Source organism: Coturnix japonica, chromosome 2 (assembly GCF_054131305.1).
Source record: "Coturnix japonica strain WE chromosome 2, WE-NBRP24, whole genome shotgun sequence".
Classification (NCBI taxonomy): Eukaryota; Metazoa; Chordata; class Aves; order Galliformes; family Phasianidae; genus Coturnix; species Coturnix japonica.
This window is the reverse complement of record NC_140664.1, coordinates 65,780,029-65,801,862: the sequence shown is the minus strand read 5'-3', so window position 1 is coordinate 65,801,862 and position 21,834 is coordinate 65,780,029. Positions and strand designations below refer to the sequence as shown.

The 21,834-nt window shown below is 43.4% G+C and overlaps 3 protein-coding genes across 12 annotated transcripts; 2 read left to right on the top strand and 1 right to left on the bottom strand.

Annotated features, from left to right (window-relative positions):
- The first annotated feature begins 314 nt into the window (after window positions 1-314).
- Window positions 315-15,440, top strand: LOC107309790 (uncharacterized). Of its 5 annotated transcripts, none has more exons than XM_015854875.3 (6): window positions 9,432-9,649; window positions 9,969-10,353; window positions 11,628-11,799; window positions 12,613-12,791; window positions 12,977-13,073; window positions 13,920-15,440. In XM_015854875.3, exons 2-6 carry the CDS (start codon window positions 9,972-9,974, stop codon window positions 14,074-14,076), a joined length of 987 nt encoding a protein of 328 aa, XP_015710361.2. In that variant the 5' UTR covers window positions 9,432-9,649; window positions 9,969-9,971; the 3' UTR covers window positions 14,077-15,440. The 5 variants fall into 5 exon arrangements, with proteins under 5 accessions (XP_085396231.1, XP_032298412.2, XP_085396230.1 ...); XM_015854874.3 differs by having other exon boundaries at window positions 9,432-9,677; XM_085540105.1 differs by lacking the exons at window positions 9,432-9,649; window positions 12,613-12,791 and adding an exon at window positions 315-575.
- LOC146761867 (uncharacterized) lies at window positions 3,540-5,319 on the bottom strand. Of its 2 annotated transcripts, none has more exons than XM_085540112.1 (4): window positions 4,842-5,319; window positions 4,347-4,540; window positions 3,904-4,029; window positions 3,540-3,699 (listed from the first exon to the last, which is right to left on the bottom strand). In XM_085540112.1, the coding sequence occupies exons 1-4, from the start codon at window positions 5,136-5,138 to the stop codon at window positions 3,555-3,557; spliced, it is 762 nt and encodes a 253-aa protein (XP_085396238.1). In that variant the 5' UTR covers window positions 5,139-5,319; the 3' UTR covers window positions 3,540-3,554. The 2 variants fall into 2 exon arrangements, with proteins under 2 accessions (XP_085396238.1, XP_085396239.1); XM_085540113.1 differs by having other exon boundaries at window positions 3,904-4,026.
- A 798-nt stretch (window positions 15,441-16,238) lies between the features above and the next one.
- Window positions 16,239-21,834, top strand: LOC107309791 (uncharacterized). 5 transcript variants are annotated; one of them, XM_015854879.3, is made up of 7 exons: window positions 16,743-16,850; window positions 17,172-17,243; window positions 17,744-18,128; window positions 19,236-19,407; window positions 20,355-20,533; window positions 21,094-21,190; window positions 21,527-21,834. In XM_015854879.3, exons 3-7 carry the CDS (start codon window positions 17,747-17,749, stop codon window positions 21,678-21,680), a joined length of 984 nt encoding a protein of 327 aa, XP_015710365.2. In that variant the 5' UTR covers window positions 16,743-16,850; window positions 17,172-17,243; window positions 17,744-17,746; the 3' UTR covers window positions 21,681-21,834. The 5 variants fall into 5 exon arrangements, with proteins under 5 accessions (XP_015710366.2, XP_015710362.2, XP_015710365.2 ...); XM_015854878.3 differs by having other exon boundaries at window positions 16,760-16,777; XM_015854880.3 differs by lacking the exons at window positions 16,743-16,850; window positions 17,172-17,243 and adding an exon at window positions 16,239-16,713.

Below are 21,834 nucleotides of genomic sequence, written 5' to 3'. Positions count from 1 at the left end.
GGAGAGGCTCATCGAATGGATGATTCAGGGCGGGCCGATTGAGTCAGCCGCACAGGCTATGTACCTGGATGAGGTTCAAGCCGCCGGGATGGAGTTACTATCAGCTGCTGGAGCAGGAAGGAAGTCTGCTCTTCAGCTAATCGTGCCTGGGGGGCTCTACGTGCTTGCCTTCAGAAAATTCGCAGCTCGATGAGTGTGTTGATGGCGGGTGCGGCTGCTGTTTATGTCTTTCCGAAAGCGGCAGAGCCAGGGAATTCGAGCTCTAAAGGCTCGGGGGAGAGTGTCCAGCTGCTCTCTGATGTTCCCCCTCAGGAATGCGAAAGGCAGATAAAGAGGGGGGAGGACAGTGCTTTCTCTCCAAGTCAGCACGGGCCTTTTCAGTTACGGAGAAAAAAGCTTTGGAATCCTTGTTTGCAGAGCAGGGGCCGTTTGCCCCTGGTATTGCGGTTGATTGCGTGCCGACACCAGCGGTCCCTGCCCCACCTGCGCCGTGCTTACACACTGCACGCGGTTTAGGCGTCTCCACGGACGTTAGTGTGCCATCGGCGGCCACTGGCCCTCCGGAGGCTCCGAAGGTAGCTGTGGGGGGTGCCGCGAGCGCTGAGGATACCGAAGGGGATGATCTGCCTGAGAGGCTGCTTAGACAAATTCGACGGCTTTCGGTTAACTCTAGGTTGTTAGCTCAGGCAGTTCAAATTCAGGCTGCACAACAGCAGCGGGAGTGTGATTTAGCAAAGCCCCTTAATGATCGGGTGGACGACTGGTATATGACTGTTAAGAACTGCGCACTTCAAAGAGATCTTATCTTTCGGCCATTAGAAGGTGGGAGGGCCGCTTGTAGGCTTCGAGGTACGGGATCCTCAGGGCCGGCCCATCTGGGAGCCTTTGATTGGCAGCTAGTTAAGGAGTTAAGATCGGTAATGGCTGCGTCAGGCTTGGCAAGTCCCGCCTGCCAAGCTCTATTGGATATGATACAGATGGAGATCGTCACCTCCTTTGATTGGCATAGTGTGGACAGGGCGGTCCCATCGCCCGCCCAAATGGTGCTTTTTGAAAGTAAGTGGGACTTCTTAGGACCGGCCCTGTGTGGGTTTCAGTATGATATGTTTGGCCTCATCTCTAGGCAGAAACTAGTATCCAGCTTTCATAGTGACTGGGACTGTATGCTTCTTACTGATTGGTATTGCTTTGTAGCCTGTTATACTGCAGATAACAGTGGAGAGACATAATGGGAGAATTTCTAGCATTTCCAATGCAGTCTCAAGAATTCAAATTATTAGGCATTATCCAGGTTATTGTGTGCTTCTATTTTACTAATGGATTGGATGTGAACCAAATAGGATCTGATATTACCAATGCTCCAATCTTCTAAATGACGCCCACAGATCTTCTCACATGGGGTCGAGGGTGTGCTTGTATTTCCACAGGAGCCAGAACCCAGTGGATTCTTGCCTGTCTGGTCTGGCTGTGGTTGCCAGTTGCTGCTGCCTCTACTTCTGTTCCTGCTGCTGGGAGTGGGCCTGTTCTAGGTACTATCTTTGTAATACATGCGTGACTGCACAGCTTGCTTGTTGGGCAGCAAAGAATGTGAATTGCACTTCTCGTGCGCTGACTGATATAGCTGAATCACTGAGTTCCCTTGACACCGGACTGACTCAGACGAAGATGGCAGTAGACTTTCTGCTCGCTCAGACTGGTCTAGGTTGCGCTGAGATGGAAAAACACCTAGGCCTGAAAGGATTCTGCTGCCTTGACTTCAGTGCAATTGCATCTTCAGCCATAGACAAGATCCGACGGGAAGTGAAGGACATAGCTGACTCAACGTTCCGGATATTGAAAGACAAGAACAGGGGTTTCTTTTCCAATTTGCTTGGTCTTCCCAGACGACTTGAGAATGCTCTTACTGTGGGTGTGATTGCTTTAGTAGTTATTCTGCTTGCAGTGTGTTTGATTCCTGTTATAATTCGTGTTGTTCACCGTGTTTTGGATTGCGTGGTTAGTTGCCTTCTCGCAGTTAATTTAATTTTAAGTGCACCATATGGAGATGGCTATCAACCATTATCCACGTGTGACTCTGAAACATCACATTAGCAAAGAAAGGGGGGAGATGCTGGGGTGCTAAGCTGACTTTGCAAGGATTTATGAGTGCATACAGTAGTTCTGAGTAGATGGAGTGTTCTAGAATAGCTGAGTTAGGCCTGTAGGTTAAGAGTTAGTGGGCGGGGGGGTTAGGTAGGTGTGTGTATAGGTTGTCTCGCGTGCATTGGGTTTTGCGTAGCGGATGTACGCGTCTGCGCGGGATTTAGGATGGTATATAAGGAGTGTGATGCAGCAATAAATTGAGAGAAGACATGATGGCATCCATGTTTGTGTCTCTCTCCCCTGTTTGTGTCTCTGGGACAGTTGAGGTCCCAGGATAAGTCGGGTTAATTGGCGAATACGTCAGCTACCTTAGAGATGATCCATCAGAATCAATATTTGGGATGCTTTTGCAAGGAAAGAAGTGTTCTGAGGTCTCTCTTTTCAGAGGCCTATGATTTTCTCAAGTCCCACTTCTTCCCAAGGCAACAGTGACAAGAGTTAAGACATTTGTCTAAACATTGTGCTTTGAAGTCATATCATGGAATCACTGAATGGCTTGGGTTGGAATGGGTCTCCAGGTTTGCCAAGCTCCAACCATCCTGCCACAGGTGCAGGGCCTCCAACCTCCGTATCTAATACTAGACCAGGCTGCCCTGCGCCCCATCCAACATGGTCTTGAAGGCCTCCAAGGACGAGGCATCCACAACCTGTCTGGGCAGCCTGATCCAGCACCTCACCACTCTCATGGTGAAGAGTTTCCCCCCGATATCCAACCTAAATCTTCCCTCCCTCACCATAAAACCATTCCCCCTTGCCCTGCCATTATCTATTCTTGTAATGGTACAGGATTGGCTTGATCTTTTAGAGCTGAGGTGGTAAAACGGTGTCTAGCAAAGGGAGGTAACGTCAGGTGACAGGAGTGAACAACAGATTTGCTGTTCACCTCTTTAAGAAGAATGTTCACGTGGCCAAAGCTCACTGGAGTTGAAGGTGGCCTGTACTGTGGGAGACAGATATCACAAAGTGCGTTTAAAATACGCCAGTAGCAAGAGGAGGATCAGATTTTTCTGAGTTACTGGAAAACACACGGAAGATGGGAAAAAGCAGCCGAAGCAGGATAGACAGGATGTTGCCTCAGTTCTGAGGGGCTCAGAAAGCCCCACTGGGTGAGCATCTCACCTTCTGAGCACGGACATTCCCTGCTTCAGCCATGGATCTGCCAGCAACGTCAAGGGGTAGGCAGTGGGTGGCCTTCAGCCCAGCCAAAGAAGCTGGAGGCAAAGCTGTCAGCGTGCAGATGAAATAGCCACACTCGTGGCACTAGAGAAGACTCCACCTCCGAGATGGAGCAGGGACTGGGCTTCCCTCCCCGTCTCCTCACACAAGGTTTCCAGCTCCACAGCCAGTGCTCTCCATCCCACAGGCCCAAGAGGGTCTTCCCGTGGCTTGCTACGGCTAGCTATGACACGGTGCTAACGGGAGCTCACACCACTTACCCGTACTGACTTGCCCGGCCTTGGCCCCGGAGGGGGTGCAGGTTTTAATCCAGTCCCAGCCAGATGAAGGATGCTGGATTCTTTTATCGGTCGCCGACTCCACCGCACAACTGCAAGCTCGCTGTAGGCACACAGTGGGAGGGGGTGTGAGCACAGGGAGACGGCTCTCTTGCTGGGCTCCCAAGCTTGGTGCCTGCCGCAACTGCAGGAGGCAGCTGTGCCGAGAGCCCGCTTCCAGGAAAAGCCCCTCTTTTGCCCAGCTGCTGCAGGGGCAGGGAAAAGGGCAGTGTGGGACAGCAAACTCTGCCTGTGCGGAGAGCTTTACCTCTGGAGCCGGTCCTGCAGATCCCTCTCTGCATCTCTCTGTCCCTGCTGCTCACGGGACACCTGCCTCATAATACACTGCACCACCTCCTGCAGGGTCTCATCCGTCCGTGGAGAAAGCCTCCTACTGCAGCAAGGACAAAACCTGTCTCACTCTTCTGTTGTGACACCCACGCCTCTTCCCTCACCCAGTCTACTTCACACGCAGCCCCATTTATTCCCACAGCCTCTTTGATGCAGGACGACGTCCATGCATAGGCTGCTTTGGGCTCCAGAGAGCCTCGTGGCATTGGGCCCTAACCACGACCACACCCATGGCCTTGCAGGTCTCAGGGCGCTGTGTGTGGCACTGTGGCTCGGAGGCTGGAGCCCTTGATCCAAAGCACAGGTGGCTCACCACCACCCCGCTGCCCCAGGACTTGGATGGAGTTGGTGCACACTTACGCTTTAGGGATAGCAGTGCTGTCCCAGAAGATGCTGGGTGGCTGCTCCTTGGCCTCTTCCTGCTCCCCCATCATCCTCTCCATCAGGCTGGGGCTGGAGCTGGAGCTGGAGCCGGAGCTGGAGCTGGAGCTGGATTGCTCTGATTCACACTCAGACGGAGAGCTGAAATGCTCTTCCTTGGGGGAAGAGGATTCCTGTACAGGAAGAGACACTCAGTCCTGTGGTGCTGCTTCCCAGCATGCAGTTCCCTGCAAGACTGTTCCAGTGGGGACTGCAGTGGGACAGGACCACAGTCAGGAGAGGGACCTCAGCACGCTCTTGGGGCAGTGTCCCAGCGTGACCAGTTTGGTCCTCTTGCTCCCAAAAGGCAGCAGTCACCCATCCAGCTGTGCTGCACCAAGAGTGCTACTCTGGCCCGGGTGCTAGAGGTACCTAACAACCTCAGCTCCCCTGGATGGGAAAGTGCTGCTGCTTTCTTGCAGTAATGCTAAGTACCTGAGCCACTGGCATCTTCACTTTTTCTGGCTCTGCCTCCGCCTCCTTCACTTCCACCTCTTGCTGCTTCGTTTGCTTTTTGCTCTCTCTCTGCAGCTTTTTTTTCTTTTTTTCCTCCTCAGCCAAGAACATTTGAACGCGTTTTGGTAATTTACGCTCCTCCTTCTTGGCCTGCTTGACCTGCTTCTCCTGCTTCCCCTTCTTCTCCTCCTTCTTCCCCTTCTTATCCTCCTTCACCTTCTTTCCCTTCTCCTTCTCCTTCTCCTTCTTCATCTTCTCCTCCTTTGCCTTTTTCATCTGTGCTTTTTTTTTCTGGAGGGCGACCTAAATGCAACAGCAAGCAGTGTTAGTCTCTGTGGAGGCTGAGGGGTTTCCCTTCCTGTGCTCCATTCCACCCTTTGTCTTATGCCTTTCTGCTCTGCTGCCAGGCTCCTGCGGACCCAAATGAAGAGCCCCTCTGTAACAGCCAGGAAAATAAACAACCTCTGGCCTAAATGCAGTCTGGCAGCTGGCAGTTCCAGACAAGCCGTCAGGAACATCCCCAAGTTAGCTCTTGGGGTGGCTTTCGGGAGGCTAATGGAAGTCAACAGCTTATTCTCAAGTGTCGTCGTAACTGATCTCTCTTCACGCGAGGTGTCACGTGAACGCGCAGTAAAGAATGCTGTGAGAAGCCTGAATGGCTTGGGTTGGAATGGGTCTCCAGGTTTTCCAAGCTCCAACTGCCCTGCCACAGGTGCAAGGCCTCCAGCCTCCGTATCTAATACTAGACCAGGCTGCCCTGCGCTGCGCTACATGGTCTTGAAGGCCTCCAAGGACGTGGCATCCACAACCTCTCTTTGCAGCCTGATCCAGTACCTCATCACTCTCTTGCTGAAGTTCTCTTGGGATCTCTTGGAAAGAGACCAGCGGAGGGCCACTAAGATGGTGAAGGGCCTCCCCTATCTCCCCTATGAGGAGAGACTTAGGAAACTGGGTCTTTTTAGCCTTGAGAAAAGAAGCCTGAGAGGGGACTTGATCCAGGTTTATAAATACCTGAGGTTTGGAGCCATAGTCGTGAGGTTGGTCTCTTTTCAGTAGTGCGTGGGGACAGGACTAGGGGTAATGGGATGAAACTACAACATAGGAAGTTGCGCACGAATGTGCGGAAGAACTTGTTTACGGTGAGGGTGATGGAGCACTGGAACAGGCTGCCCAGGGAGGTGGTGGAGTCTCCTTCTATGGAGATATTCAAGACCCGCCTGGATGCCTACCTGTGTGACGTGGTGTAAGGAGCCTGCTTTGGCAGGGGGTTGGAGTTGATGATCTCTAGAGGTCCCTTCCAACCCCTATGATTCTGTGATTCTGTGAAGAGCTTCCTCCTGATATCCAACCTGAATCTTCCCTCCCTCGCCTTAAAACCATTCCCCCTAGCTCTGCCATTATCTATTCTTGTAATGAGTTGACTGCCCTCTCTTGCTGCTCTGGATGTGACATACTGCGAGCCTTTGCCAAAGTAGAATAACTTGCATTCATTCTATTGCTCTGGAACTTGTAAAATGCTGAGCAAAAGTGTACTCGTGACCTTGATCTCTTTGGGTAGTCTCTCACTGGTTAAGAGCGTATCCTTATCTTTCCCATTTCTATATTGTCCAACTATTGTATCTTCCCACATTTTCAAGTCAGCATGACTGCCAAGCAAGGCAACGCAATTGGAGAGAATGGAGAAATGGGTCAGCAAATTTACCAGTGTTTTCTTCCAGTCCTGTGTACGTGGCTCCTTTATATCAATACCAGTGCTGTTTGTATAAATTGTAATTAAACCACTTAAAATAGGAGTGTTGTTGTTCAAATAAATTTTGATAGTCTTCTACTTCAAGACAATTTCTGAATTTTGGAAATGAATAATCCCAGTTCAATGAGAAAAATAAGTGTCAGTAGCAACAAGAAGCCATGTCTCTTCGGGTGGGAATCACCTTTGGAATCATTTTTATTTGGCTTTTATTGAGCTGCTTGTAACCCCAAACTCTTCCATAATTTTATGAAAGTATCCCACTTATGCAGTTTTTCTAACCTAGAAAAAGCTAAAGCCTAAAAAACCTAAGTTTGCCATAAGATTGAAGTCAAATTGAACATTCTCTAAATTGACCATTTGTGGCCATTTTAATTTTGAACGAAAGATACCTAAGAAACATAAACAGGACGTTCAAACTGAACAGGTCTACTGAGAACCAACTTCAGTTACTCTTTTGTTAGGGTTAAAGAGTAAAAGGACAAGTTTTAAAAAGAAATCTGAATATTCAATTTAGACTTTTCCTGTCATTCTTCTTCTTTCTGAGAGTATTGGCATCAGATGCACAGCCTTTCTGCGTAGGGGAATTTATGCAATAAGAAGAACCTGGCAAGAATTTAAAGACTTTTCATAATGTTCTAAGGAACTTACTGGTTCACTGAAAGGCTAGTCTACAGAGATATTGTCCACCTGAAGTCCAGTACAAAGGTCTCACTATACTAAGGAAGGTTTTACTTCCAAGAACTGTATATTTCACATAGACCTGGGAGAAGAAAACTTCAGTTTTCAGTTTGGTAGTTCAGTCAGTTTTGCATTATATGCATTTTATTTAGTTTATTTATTTATATGCCATGGAACCAGAAATGTTTGTCCCTGCCCATGAAGCCCAACAGTGTAGAAATTAGAACAACATTTTAGAAATGAGAACCAGAGCTCAGGAATGCATGAGCTTGTCTTCTGAAACTCTGGTGTCTCATTCGAGTCATAGCCGTGCTATTTAAGAGAACTTACTCCAAAGGACAATTTTGTTTAAATTCAAATGACCATATGTAAGTTACCACCATAACCCAACTTATATGTAATATATGTATGTATTACACATATTATATATATCACAGAATCACAGATCACAGAATCACAGAATGACCCGGGTTGGAAGGGACCTCAAGGATCATGTAGTTCCAACCCCCCTGCCTAGCAGGGCCACCAAACATACACACTTACTAGATCAGGTTGCCCAGGGCCCCGTCCAACCTGATCTTGAGCACTTCCAAGGCCGGGGCATCCACAACCTCCTTGGGCAGCCTGTTCCAGGGCCTAACCACTCTCCTAGTAAAGAACTTCCCCCTAACATCAAAACTAAATCTTCCCTCTTTTAACTTAAAACCATTTCCCCATGTCCTGCTATTGTCAGCCCTTTCGATGAGTTTACTCCCCTCCTGGGAGTAAGTTCCCTTCAGGTATTGAAAGGCTGCAATGAGGTCACCCTGCAACCTTCTCTTCTCTAGGCTGAACAAGCCCAGCTCCCTCAGCCTGTCCTCATAGGGGAGGTGTTCCAGCCCCCTGATCATTTTCGTGGCCCTCCTCTGGACCCTTTCCAGAATCTCAATGTCTTTTTTGTACTGAGGGCTCCACACCTGGACACAGTACTCCAGATGGGGCCTCACATATATCTATACATATATCTATATATTACATCAAAACACTCAAGAAAACTGAGTTTTTTGAAATTGTTGTGATCCTAAGGTTTTCTACTGTAAGAGGTGCTCTGCTTCTCTGCTTCATTTACATGTTTAGTCCAAGTGAAGCCAGCCACTGAAAAAATCTCTCTGATTTTCCTGAGGGAGAACCTTGAAAATCAAAGAAACCCAAGATATTTCCTTCTTCTATTTCTTTCTTTCTTTTTCTTGATGGAGCATGAAACAGTGGTCATTCTAACACTGAAATCACACAGGTGAGAGCACAGAATTAGTTATCAGCACTAACTTTCAGCCAAAGGCTTTTTCTTATGTTTCCTTCCTTCCTTCCTTCCTTCCTTCCTTCCTTCCTTCCTTCCTTCCTTCCTTCCTTCCTTCCTTCCTTCCTTCCTTCCTTCCTTCCTTCCTTCCTTCCTTCCTTCCTTCCTTCCTTCCTTCCTTCCTTCCTTCCTTCCTTCCTTCCTTCCTTCCTTCCTTCCTTCCTTCCTTCCTTCCTTCCTTCCTTCCTTCCTTCCTTCCTTCCTTCCTTCCTTCCTTCCTTCCTTCCTTCCTTCCTTCCTTCCTTCCTTCCTTCCTTCCTTTTAAATAAATAATAAAATTAGGGGAAAACAAACAAATTCCCATTATTCTGGAATACAGTTAGGCTTCTTGAAGTGGTGGTAAAATGACTATTTGGCACAGTAACTGTAGACAAAGAGCTAGATATTCACAAGCAAATAGTGAAAATGCTGCTAACAAGACAACAGTCTGCATTGCTGTAGGGAATCCCTGTCTTTTCAGCCCTTGAACAGCACCCTGCTTTCTCCTCACACCCAGCTCTTAACAAAATTCCCACTGAAAACCAAAGACAACTATAATCTTTTTTTTAATATATATTTTTTAAACAGCTGTCTATTCATAGACCTGGAAACCACAAACAAATAGTCAGCGATTTTGGAAGAAAAATAAACTAATGCCTTTTTAATTTGAGCACTGAAGTCAACTTGAAGAATTTAAAAACACATATCTAGGCAACTATTCTGTTGTTAATTTCTGACAGCCTCAGGCAAAGGAACTACAGTTAAAAAGTCACTAGTGTCATTTCAGGACAGGAGGCTGGAAAAATAGAGCCCTGAAAAATTAACCTGTATCACAAAGTTCACGATGAACCTGTGCAATTTACTTTCAGGAGCTAGATTAGTTCCAGTGTTCTTCTAAAATACTTAGACACAGTAATTTGTGATTTTTTGACAGGACCGAATATTTATACAGATTTAGGGCCTGAAACTCAGTTATTTATAAGAAATAACTGCATGTTATAAGCCTGGTGACAGTGACCTTACAGCCCATGAGGGACAGAACTGGTTCATACTTCCTTATATGAAATTTAGGGTGATTTTTGTTGTTGTTGTTTGTTTGTTTAGTTTTTTATGTTATTTTTGCTTGGTTGTTGTTGATTTTTGTTTTGTTTTGTTTAGTTTTTGTGTATAATTGATAGTATACTTAAAAGAGCTGCTTTCTTGTCCTAAATTGTTTACCCCCCCTATCTAAATATATAGTTCATTATCTCTCTTGTCATAGTTGTCATGAAAAAGAGAATGGAAGCAATGATTCGTTAACATATTTGGAAAAAAAAGTTATTTGTATTTCTTTTGATGCCATGTTTCTTTCTTCTCTGTGCAGATCATGAAGGGAGAAGAGCTGCCCGGGCTTTTGGTAAACGAAATTGGAGGAATGCATGGGATATTGCATGACCATGTGGAGTTCCTGAAGAAGCATTTCTGCCTCATCACTATGAAGGAATTTCTTGAAAACAAAAAGAATATGAGTAAGAAGGTCCAAGCAGTCTATTTGTGGTGGCACAGACCTGTCATTGACAAAGACCTCCTCCAGAGCCTGCCAAACTTGAAAGTGATTGCAAATTCAGGAGTTGGAATGGATCATCTGGATCTGAAACTTATAGCCAGCTTTGGTGTGAAAATGGCTAATGCTCCATGTGCTGTCTCCAGTTGCACAGCAGATGCAGGGATGGCTTTGCTGCTGGCGTCTGCTAGAAGACTAGTAGAAGGTAATATCTGATTTGTTTTTTGTGTATCTTCTAGAAATGATATGATTTACATGCCATTAGCCTGTCTTTTTCTGGAGATATCCATAGTGCAGTAAAATGTGAATAGCCAACTATGCTGGGCTGGAAAATTGATTATTTTATATTTTGATATATTCTATATATAAACAACATCAAAATTGTTACACCTTACTCAAATGCTTATATTTCAGCAAAGTATAAATAAAATCTTAAGAATTTATTTTTCACAGTTCACCAGCACGTGTTGAAAATATTTGAGCAATGCATTATATTCAAATAAAACAGTGCTTGATGGACAGAGCTTGGTTTTAGAGGCTGGAACTGAGGAATTTAAGGTGCATCAGCAAACAACAAGGCAGGTTGCTCCAGTTTCTATTAGTAGCACCCCTCCTAGATTCTTCCAAAATTTTCAGATTTTTTCTTGCTTTTTCCCCAGATTAACACATCCTTGGCTTGATTAGAATGTCTCCAGCTTCAGGAAAAGATTATTCAGATTTATCCTATAAAATGTACTTGCCATTGATTTGCTACCTTTACCAGAGGATTCACAGAAACTCAAAGGGGAGAGGCTACCCTGTGGTGGCATTTCTAATAGCTGCACTCTGGCATGACCTGAGGCATTTTTTGTTATTTTCACAGTATTCTGTTTGTGTTTTAAAGGAGCTGGCAGTATCAGATGACTCAAATATCTCCTTACTAGTTGGCTAATCATCTCTGTCTCTCTGTGCATATGAGTTTATTTTCTGTCTGTGTGACTACCCAAATTTTGTCAGGTTAACAGATAAGCTATGGAAATAATTAAGTAGTGATTTTTAAAGAAGTCATGCTTGCTTTTCAAAGAAGAGTGGCAGAGATTAACAGGAAACCTATTCTTATTCTAAATAGCAACATCAGCATCTTGTGGTATTCTAAATGTGGTTTTTCCAAGCTCTACATTGGTACTGGCAGTAATTGTTTTGATTACTGATGAAGAAGAGATCAATATTCTTACGAGTCTAGTTAATTAAAATGATTTTAGGGGAGATTTATTAAAAGGCTTTTTATATGATGGTAAGAATAAATGGGAAATGTCACATATGACAGGAAAATATGTTATATTAGGAAATCACCTTGGATATTACAGAAAAGACTGCTGCTTAGAATGGTATGTTTGTGCTTGTTAAATGTGTGTATTGTAGTAGCACTTTGGATTCTTTTGCCATGTTCATCTGTGTTGGACCTCATTCATTCATCATCGTGGATATTTATTTTTGTAGGTTATCATCTTGCTGTTTCCCCGGGTATGGAGTACAATGAAGCTGATTTTCTTGGAGTTGAAGTTACTGGAGCTACTCTGGGGATCATTGGCATGGGCAGCATTGGGTATAAGATTGCTCTGAGAGCCAAAGCATTTGAAATGAAGATTTTATACCACAACAGAACACGGAGGTAAAGACCCTAATTACAGCAGAAACTGTCTTTTAGATAGTCAGTGTTTCTTTTCCAAGAAATTATGGCAGGAATTCATTTTCCTTTCCTAGTGTAATTTCTTTATTTCTAGATTAGAGATAATTCAAAGTCATTTTCTTGCAAGCAAGAGCAAAAAATTGCGCACAGAGTCTCCTGTTATTGCTGTTATCCCAAAGTCCAGGCAAGAAAACAGAAATGGCAATTATCATTTTTTACTGTGAAAAATTTAAACTAGAAATCTCACTTTAATTTGGTATCTTTTAGTGTTGCTACATGCCTTATTACTTAGAGAGTCCCAAGAACCCACACTTAGAAAGTCCTGGAGTGGCCAGGAACCATCCTAAATTACCAAAGAACTGCCTTGCTGATTGCATTCACTGCAAAATGACAAGTTTTCTGGATTATGTCAATGGGATGAGCATTCTCAGAGGTCCCAGGGATGAATTCTGGCAAATTTGTCTACTCCAGTTTGAACAATTACTGTATCCTGCAAGGTGCACCTTTCCCACAGAGATCCTGGGGAATGGACTGTGCCCACTGCTGTGCTTAGCTTCAGTCCACTTGCAGACTTTAAAATAACCAATGGACCCTGCACTGCAGAAGCTGAGAGGCAGGCAGGGCTTGCTGCCTTCCAGAGGCAGGACCCACACAGCCAGTTGACACTAAACACATCCTAATCTGCCACCTGTTTTCTGTACTAATGGGATACTTACGTGCTAGTGGCATCATGGAAAACAATATTGTCACGACTGATGCCCTGAAATGCAGTGTGATCCTTTGTTTCCCTACCAGGAAAGAGCAGGAAGAGCAAGCTGTTGGTGCCATTTACTGTGAAAAGATAGATGATCTGCTCTGCCAGGCAGATTTTGTGGTGGTTGTAGTGAGCCTGACACCTCAGACGCACAAACTGATTGGAAAAAGAGAGATGGAACTGATGAAACCCACAGCTACTCTCATTAACATCAGCCGAGGTAGTATTTGGAAAAGTTTGCTGGCCTGACTACCAAATATGAGCCAGCTTGTTTTGTGGAGCTGGAGCACGTGCTGAAAACAGAGCAGGCATGGCAAAAAGTCCTCACTCTCTCTTTCCACCCTCTTTCCTGTCTCAGACTATTACCTGCAAATAGTGTTCAGAGTTACTTTTGTCCCATCCTAGGTGCTGTGGTGGACCAAGAGGCACTGGCAATAGCTCTGCACACTGGTGTTATCAGGGCTGCAGCTTTGGATGTCACCTACCCAGAGCCACTGCCCAGGTCACCATCTCATTTGTTCTTATTACTCAGAAACACTGTGTGAGGCCTATTAGGTGCTCAGCCATTAGGATCTGGAGATGCATCTCCTGCTGCTCCTGGGCTGCAGGCTTGTGCAAAATTGCTGTGCATAAGGAATGCAGCCCAGATGTTGTAACTGATAACAGGCTGAAGGGAAGCATGGGCACCAGGAAACAGCATGACAGAGCTTGAGCATGAGGAGAGTATCAGACCACTCCACAAAATCACCCTCCGAAGATACACGAGTGCTTCACTCACTGTTTTATCTAAAGGCGCAACTTACTGAATATGTGGAAGCTGACTGAATCACCCCTTCTTAGACCTGCTGTATTGTCCCAAATTTTCCTTCTCCACAGGCTTGTTTCTGCAGTGCAAAGCTGAAGCACTGCATGCCTCCTGGGCCCAGAGGCTACAGGCACATTTGCCAGGATGGTTCCTTGGGGAGATAACTGTAGTGGCTGGCTTTTGGGGCTTGGGGGCCCTCGAGGCCCAGGATATTGCTGTCTATTAACTGAGTTGCATAACTATAGCTTAAAGCATTGTGTTATGTTAACATGCTGGGAGTGCTTAGTTGTCTATTCCAATGTAATACATGGCTAAAATCTGTTTCTGGTCCTCTGCAAAAGAGCATAGTGTAAATACTTAACAAATCCTTTTAACATCCAGAATTATTTGAACATAGGAGATTAGAGTCTACAGACATAAGTAAGTGGGATTTATAAAGTTATATTAAATTACAGTTAATTACAGTGTGAAAGCCTAAACAAGACTCTTCATTGGGATAAATGACAGCATGTTTTAACTTTCTTTTTTTTTTTTCCCTTCTAGAGATCATCCATTATTAAAATTGAAGAATGTAATTATAACACCTCACCTTGGCATTAAAACAGACAAGGCTACTCGCATGATAACAGAGGAAGCAGTTGAAAACATATTAGCAGCTCTTGCTGGTCTTCCTATGCCTAGTGAAGTGCTCCCTAGCTGAAGAGCAAACGGAGTTCTAAATATTTTTATTCTTTTCCTTTCTCCAATCAGCTCTAAATGCTTTTTTTTTTTTTTTTTTTTTTTTAAAGAAAATTGTTTAGAATGAGTAGGGAGAACTCTGGCTGAGTCTCACATGTAATGAGACCTTTAACATTTTAGTTTTCTTGTGGAGGAACAAACTGCTTTTCAGTTTCAGCTACGGATAAATGCACGCAGGATTTAACAGGCTCAGGGAGAAATAACTTCTGATTGCCTACTTATTTGTAGCTTTTGAAAGGCTCCCTAGAAATAATGTTTTAATTTGCTTACTGGTGAGAGAAACAGGACTTCACAAGATGTAACAGATCACTTTATAGTTATTTTTATCTTTATATAGTTATAGTTTATTAAAAATAGGTTCAAACATCAGCGTTCCTGGCTGACAGGTCCTTGTTACCAAGACTAATTGTTTTAAAGGTGCTACCACGGAGTCACGAAACAAGAAAAAATGTCTCAACATTCTGTACTATTCTTAGAAAGCTTTGGAAATTGTATTTGGAAATTGTAGGGAGAGAGTTAATACAAAGGGGAAAATAGCAATTTTACATCAGTATTTAAAAAAATATATAGGAGTCCTAAAGAAAACATCTGTTTAGATTACACAGTTCATTCATATTGTATTAGATATCAAAACAAACAATACAAGCTGCCTGCTAGAAATATTGCTAACCTTCTGTATGGAAGTCTCCTTTTAAAGTAGCACCTGAGACCTGAAATGCTGAGGCAGAAAAACAGTGTTCAGAAACATACTCAGAATCATTTATTAAAAGCAGATGATTGGAGCTGACAGTTTGAAATATTAGTTGCAAACAACAGCACTAATAAAAAATAGACTCCAAGATGGACATGCTGCCATGTTTGTAATACCAAACTTATTTGAATTCTACCTTTAATATTTTCAGCTTAGCAGAAAATATTCAGAAGAATGCTTGTAAAACTCCATCACCATTCTGTAACTCAGAAGGAATGCAAAAAATGTTTGGGAAAAAAACAAACACCATTAAAGCCCAAATCAATGATTTCCTTTGTGTCACTGCTTCTGCAAGAATAACTGTATTTGAAGCAAGATATAACAGTGAGCATCAGTATTACAAAGATCAAAAATAGCAACTTGACAAATGGTTTTTAAGACTGCAGTTATCATAGTAAAAAAGCAATATGCCATGGCTTTACCATGCTAGAAACAGCGTATCTAATACAATTAATTATTTCAAATTCCACAGGAAAACTATCTCTTTGAATAGAAGAAAGTTCATCCACCTCACTAAAACCTATGTACACTCTGTTGTCTTAAAATACAAATAAACTACCAATGCACAACTCAAAGTGGCACTGCTATGTATTCTACTCTTATTTAGTATGGTTTTATGATCAGCGTGATTATTCATTAGTAAAATGTGTAGCAAAACTGCCCATAAGTGCAGCCTGGATTTTGTCTGTAGTCTTATAAGTCTTCATAAATCTTTAAAGAGTCATTTCCACCTCCTGTTTCTTACAGCAGGTTGTCACTTGTGCTTGCCAATAGTCAATTCCTTCCACCAGCTTTGAGTACAAAGGCTGCTCTGAAAGTAATGCCTTCTATTTTGTTATGTTGGCCCACCATGTCAGAGGCAGATGTTGTTGGTATTATCTTGACAAATTTAAGCCTGTCCTTTCATAACTATTGACCTTTGAAAGGTTTTAGTTTGTCGGAATTTTAACCTTCTACACTAAAATCTGGTAGAAAATCAGTTGCTAGAGAGTCTCTCCTCTTCTACTTCACAGTGACCCTTTAATCTCAGACATTGTTACATAAGCAGCAAGTTAAAAGATCACTCATTATGTCTTACCAGCAAACTTACAAGAGGTTGATGTGAAACATGGAATGCGTGAGCGTTGTTTATTGCATTCTTTTAAATAAAGGTCAAATAAGCTGAACTTACACTAGGAATCCAGTTAATAGGCTTGAACTCTAGCTAGCTAGTTCATGAATTGTTGGTTTAAAGTCTAACCATGTGAATCTGAAATTCGTGCCAGTAAATGCTACTCAAAAGTCATCAGCAGGATTAAAATATATATATATATATGGTTATGTATATTTTTGTATTACAACAGTCTATTGCACTTCATTTTTTCTTATTTTAGCGAGGATCTCACGTTGAACTTGATTTCCTGAATGTTCAGTGTATCAAAATGTGTTTGGTAGAACTTCAGGAGATATAATTGCATTTAATTGTACAACTGCAAAGTGTTGCAGTGCTTGGGACAGGTACAGTAGCGCTGGTTATTTCTCAGCTTGGAAGGAAAAGAGATCCGCGGGTTCAGGCAGGGTTTTCTGAATTGAGTTGCTCCTACTATACAGCTCAGATCCCTCTTTGAGTGTTTTGCTCACCATCTACGCAGCAAGAGGACAAAGTACAATCCCCACGCCGCGAAGAGGTGAGCGGCGGCACCTGTACAGGGAACAGCTCCTCCCCTCTGTCCTCTTTCTCCTGCTCCTCCTCCTTCACTTCTGGACCCTCCGCAGCCCGCAGTGCCGGCCCACCTTCCGGCACTGCTGACGAGCACCGCGGAGCTGAGCAGGGGAGGGGGGCTGTCTCTATCAGCTCGTGTGTCTGCGGTGAGAGCTTGGCGGCGCTCTCGGGGTATTCTGGAGGGCAGGGCGGAGACCGGCTGTTTTCCAGGTGCGCTCCCATCTCCAGTCCCGTCCACAAAAGCCTTCTGAGAGGACTTTTTGCATGTCTCGGTCCACCCTAGGTCTGCAGAACCCGTGCTTCAGTGGCTGGGATATGGTGGAGGAGGGGACGGGACGGGTCGGGACGGGACGGGACGGGACGGTGTGGGGAAGGCGTATGCTTGTTTCAAGTAGCCAGTGCTACAGAGTGGTACTTGCTTTCCAGAAGCTCTGGGGTGGATATTACTGCTTGTTCTTAGCCAGCAAAGCAGTCTTGCCAGCTGGTATTGGAGGCATCTCACACTTTTCTGTAACTGATGCCAGGACTGTGCTTATGAAGCAGCTGAGAGGCAGCATGCTACCTTGTCTTACTCACTAACAACACATAGGCTTGTTTTTTCCAGATTCAACTGAGTGCAGCCATGTCGGGATACCAAAGGAGACGGGGAAAAAAAGAGTAACCTTACGTTGAAAAAGTAAATTTACAACTCCAAAGTCCATAGCTGACAAATTATTTTATTGAACAAGACCTTTCCTGAGATCATAGAATGAGATAATTGCATTTATGCTTATTGATGCATATGGCTGTGCAGATGGTGATCAAAGGCAGAACTTGGGGACTAAAAGACAGTCTTAGACTCGTGTGGCCACATGCTGAAATTATGAAGACTTTGGCCTCAAACAGGCTAAACATTGAACAGGAGTAACATCTCGTTGTTCTTTTGGTTGACTGTTAGCATAGTTGGTATGCTAGAAATGATAATATATTCTTATTATCAAGACAATATAAAAATTGAACATCCTTCTGAGTACTGGGGCCAGAACACACATGTTCCACTCACAAGAGCAAATATATTTGACCACATCTATCCTTAAGTGACAAAAGGGCATGTAATTGAGCCAATAAGTTCCTATTTTCAAAAAATTTACAATGGGTCACTTTAGATGTCATTTTGTTTTCTCATTACTTTTGTAGGACATGGAGGGTCAGGAACTGCCCTGTGTGCTAATTGACTGTATTGGAGGGAAGCATGGAGTATATGAAGACCATGTTGAATTTCTAAAGGAACGTTTTTGTCTCATCACCATGAAAGAATATCTTGAGAACAAGAACTTTCTTGGCAAAAAGATCAGAGCTATTTATATGTGGTATCACAGACCAGTTATTAATGAAGAGCTGCTGCAGAGCCTGCCTAACCTGAAGATAGTTGCAAGCTCTGGAGTGGGAATAGATCACTTGGATCTGAATCTCCTCTCTAGCTATGGTGTGAAGGTGTCCAACACTCCATTTATTGTTTCCACTGACACTGCAGACTTGGGGATGGCTTTGATGCTGGCATCTTCCAGGAGGCTTGTGGAAGGTAACAACTGAAATGCTTTCTGACTTTTTATAGAGAAGCTGACTCTTCAAAGCATGCAATTAGAAACAGTGTGCTGATGTAAAGGTAGGCTTAAAAGCAGAAATACTGGAAGAAAAACAGATGAGGAAAAGGATAAATCTGTCACACTGGTAGTAACTTGTATGTAGTGCATTCAGTTTCCCAAAAGATATACCAGTAAGGAAGGTGTGCTGCTTTTTCCAGATAGTCCTAAATTCTTGAGGGTTCTTCTTCAGCTTGTAGCCACTCACTCATTGTACTTGTCCACTGCAATCTTGCTTTTCAAGTTCTAGTAAAAAGAGATGTTTGCAAGGAGCCCTAGTGCCTGTCTTTGCCTCGCTAACATAGACTTGAGTCATTTTGAACAAACTGTTAAGAATTTTTTCATCAACGGTTAAGAATTCTGTCCATTCTTTCTGTGTTTCTGTTCTCTGCCAGTTGTGGTATATCTGCAAGTTGGCAGGGAAACATAGAATCATAGAATTACCCAGGTTGGAAAAGACTTTGAAGATCATCAAGTCCAACTGCAGCCTAACCAGTACCCTAACTCTAAAAACCCTGCACTAAATCATAACCCTGTGTACCACATCCAAACGGCTCTTAAACACAACTAGGGATGGCGATTCAACCACCTCCCTGGACATACTTTGGCCTTACTGAAAGTCTTGATGATGCTACAAACTTACCTGTATTACATCCGACGCACTGTTCAGCAAACACAGCACAGGTGATATCACTGTCAGTTACATTAGTCCTGTTGATGAATCACCACGAGTAGGAAGCTGTGTTGCAGAGTTGCATTTTAATGGGGCAATAATTTATTTGTACTGCAGACCAAAAAGACGATGGGCAGCTCTAGTGAGGCTGCTTTTTGCCCTTGTCTTGTCTTCCAAAGAGGGTCTGCTTATGTGCTAAGAAAGAAATCAGTGTAAGAAATTGCATTGCTAGTGCATCACTACTCAGGTCTTGTCCAGAAATATAACAGCACGTTACTGTTTGTCTGCTTCTGTGTTCTGTGACAGAAAGTAACCAGATGCCAGAAATTGTTTAATTCTTCACATGACTTTTTTCTTTTTCTTTTTTCCCAAGGCCATCAAATGGCTATATCCCCTGATACTGAATATTTCCCTGCCAACTGGCTGGGTGCTGAGGTTTCTGGAGCTACTCTAGGCGTCATTGGAATGGGCACCATTGGCCACAAAGTGGCTGAGAGAGCCAAAGCCTTTGAAATGAAAATTTTATACCACAACAGGAAACAGAGGTAAAACTGGTCACAACTCCAAAGAAAGTCTGTTTTGCCATTGCAGCCCCTTCATGACTATCTCTAAGTGGCAAAATATGTGCACTGGCTTCAGAGTGGTCATCAGTTTCATGCCTTGTATGAAAACAAAGCCAGAAAGGAACAGAACATGAACTCCCTATAATGTTGGTGACATCACAATAGATTGTGGAATGGAGAAAACAGTCCAGAGTGGTGTTACTGCTGTGACTTACAGTGGGAATGCAGATATAAACACCTCCTTCTTTTAGAACTAGCTGGTCATAATGGGAGCCAGTCTTGGCAGCCCTTCTGACTGCCTTCAGAAAGAAGCGCAGGTATCGTTCTGTGTATCTGCCTCTCAGGGACCCATTCCACATGCTGTGTTTCCTTTACATCTGTGGGAAGGCAGTGTGAGCAGCGCAGTGCACATTCCACACTGTCCTGATGTGGATGAACATGCCAGCAGATCTTACAGTGTATGCTTCTAGTGAGACAGTACTGATTCACAGAGCAGGCAGGCGTCTGTTGGCATCTATTTCTGAGGATTTATCCTCTGCTCTGGCTCATCTGTTTCCTCAACAATTTTTGGTTGAGTTACTATTCACAAGGAAGGGAATTTATGTCAAACATCAGTTTTGCATTTGGGTTGGAAAAGAATCTCCATAACATCCAAAGCTGGGACATAGATGCATTTATCTTATTATTTACTCAGTGCATTTATATGCATTTCTTTCTTGCCATGGGTGTAGTAGTGCACATTTTTGCATAGTACGGCCGATATTATGATAAACATGGATTATCATTTCTCTTAATTTAGTTTCAATCATATAATTAACCTCTCACTAGAGAGAAAAAAAGAAGAAAAAAAAGGTCCTGTTTCTAACTATGATTTAAACTTTTTCTGCAAACTCCTGGTTACTACTAGAGTTCTTTCCTCCCCTCCCCAGAAACAAGGAAGAAGAACATGCTGTTGGAGCTACCTACTGTAAGAAGATAGATGACTTGCTCCAGCAGGCAGATTTTGTGATGCTGGCTGTGAACCTAACACCTCAGACACACAAACTGATTGGGAAGAGGGAGCTACAGCTGATGAAACCCACAGCCATTCTCATTAATATCAGCAGAGGTAAGGTGCAAGATAAATAAAACTACATTATGGTTCACTGGCAGTTATTAATCTCATTTTTATTTATTTCATATGGATAGTTCTGGGAAACACAACCCTAATAAAGCATCATTTACTCTGAAATGTTCAGTTAAACATTACAAGATAATTTAGCCCATGGGTCATATCTCAGTTGAATATTCAAGCATTTCCATAACAAGCAGGTATGTCCTAAAATGCTTGGAGAGAGAGAAGTTTGCATTCATACACTGTCTTACTTTTGTTTTTTGTTTGCTATTGAATGTGGTGTTCTCAATAACATATAGCCACTCTGAAGACAGGCACTGCGTTTTGCTTTATGCTATTACATAGTGTTTTAAAATTCCTGACTGTCCAACTCTGATGCACACACCCAAGCTTCCTCTTCCTGGTGCACCACCCTCTGCTGCTGCTTCTGCTTTCTCAGCATTACTAGCCCTACAATTTGCCTAATCACTGTGCCATGAAAGATGATGGGGAATTATGTGGCAATATGAAAACAAGAGGTTTGGTTTGTCTTTTTTTTTTCTTCTGTCATCCAGGTCTGGTTGTAGATCAGGATGCTTTGGTGGAGGCCCTTCAAAACAAAGTTATTAAGGCAGCTGCTTTGGATGTGACGTATCCTGAACCTTTGCCAAGGTTGGATATATATTTAAGTCAAAAAGAAGCATGTGTGTGCTGCAAAATAAGAAAAAGTTTGTGAGCGTGTCAGAAACTATGTAATTTTGTTACTAGTCCTACTGAAATGATGTCCCCAATCCCTCTGCAGCAGCAACACAAAATCCATGCTGAATCATTTGGAGAATTTGTTGCATAAAAAGCTGCAAGCCAGGCTTGAGTTTGAAGTCTTGAGTGTGCTTGGGTGATATGATTATTTTTTGTGTTTTTAATCATTATTTTAAACATTTCCTTCAGGTGCTGAAGAAACATGGTCTGTGAGTAACTCTCACCTCAGTATTTCTTCTCTGTCCCCAGGGATCACCCTTTGTTAAAACTGAAGAATGTTATTATAACTCCTCACATTGGAAGTGCCACCATGAAGACGCGCCACCTTATGAAGGAAAACATGACTGAAAGCATACAAGCATGTCTTGCAGGGCTTCCCATCCCTAATGAAGTACTACTGTGAAGTGACTTGCAGTTCATGTTAATGTCATTAGCGGTTAACCCAGAGTGAGGAAACATTAAGTTGATAACATTTCCCTGTAATTCACAAAGGCATGTAATAAAGATAAGATGTAGAAGTATAACTTTAATTAAATGTTTCTAATTTCTGGTTTAAA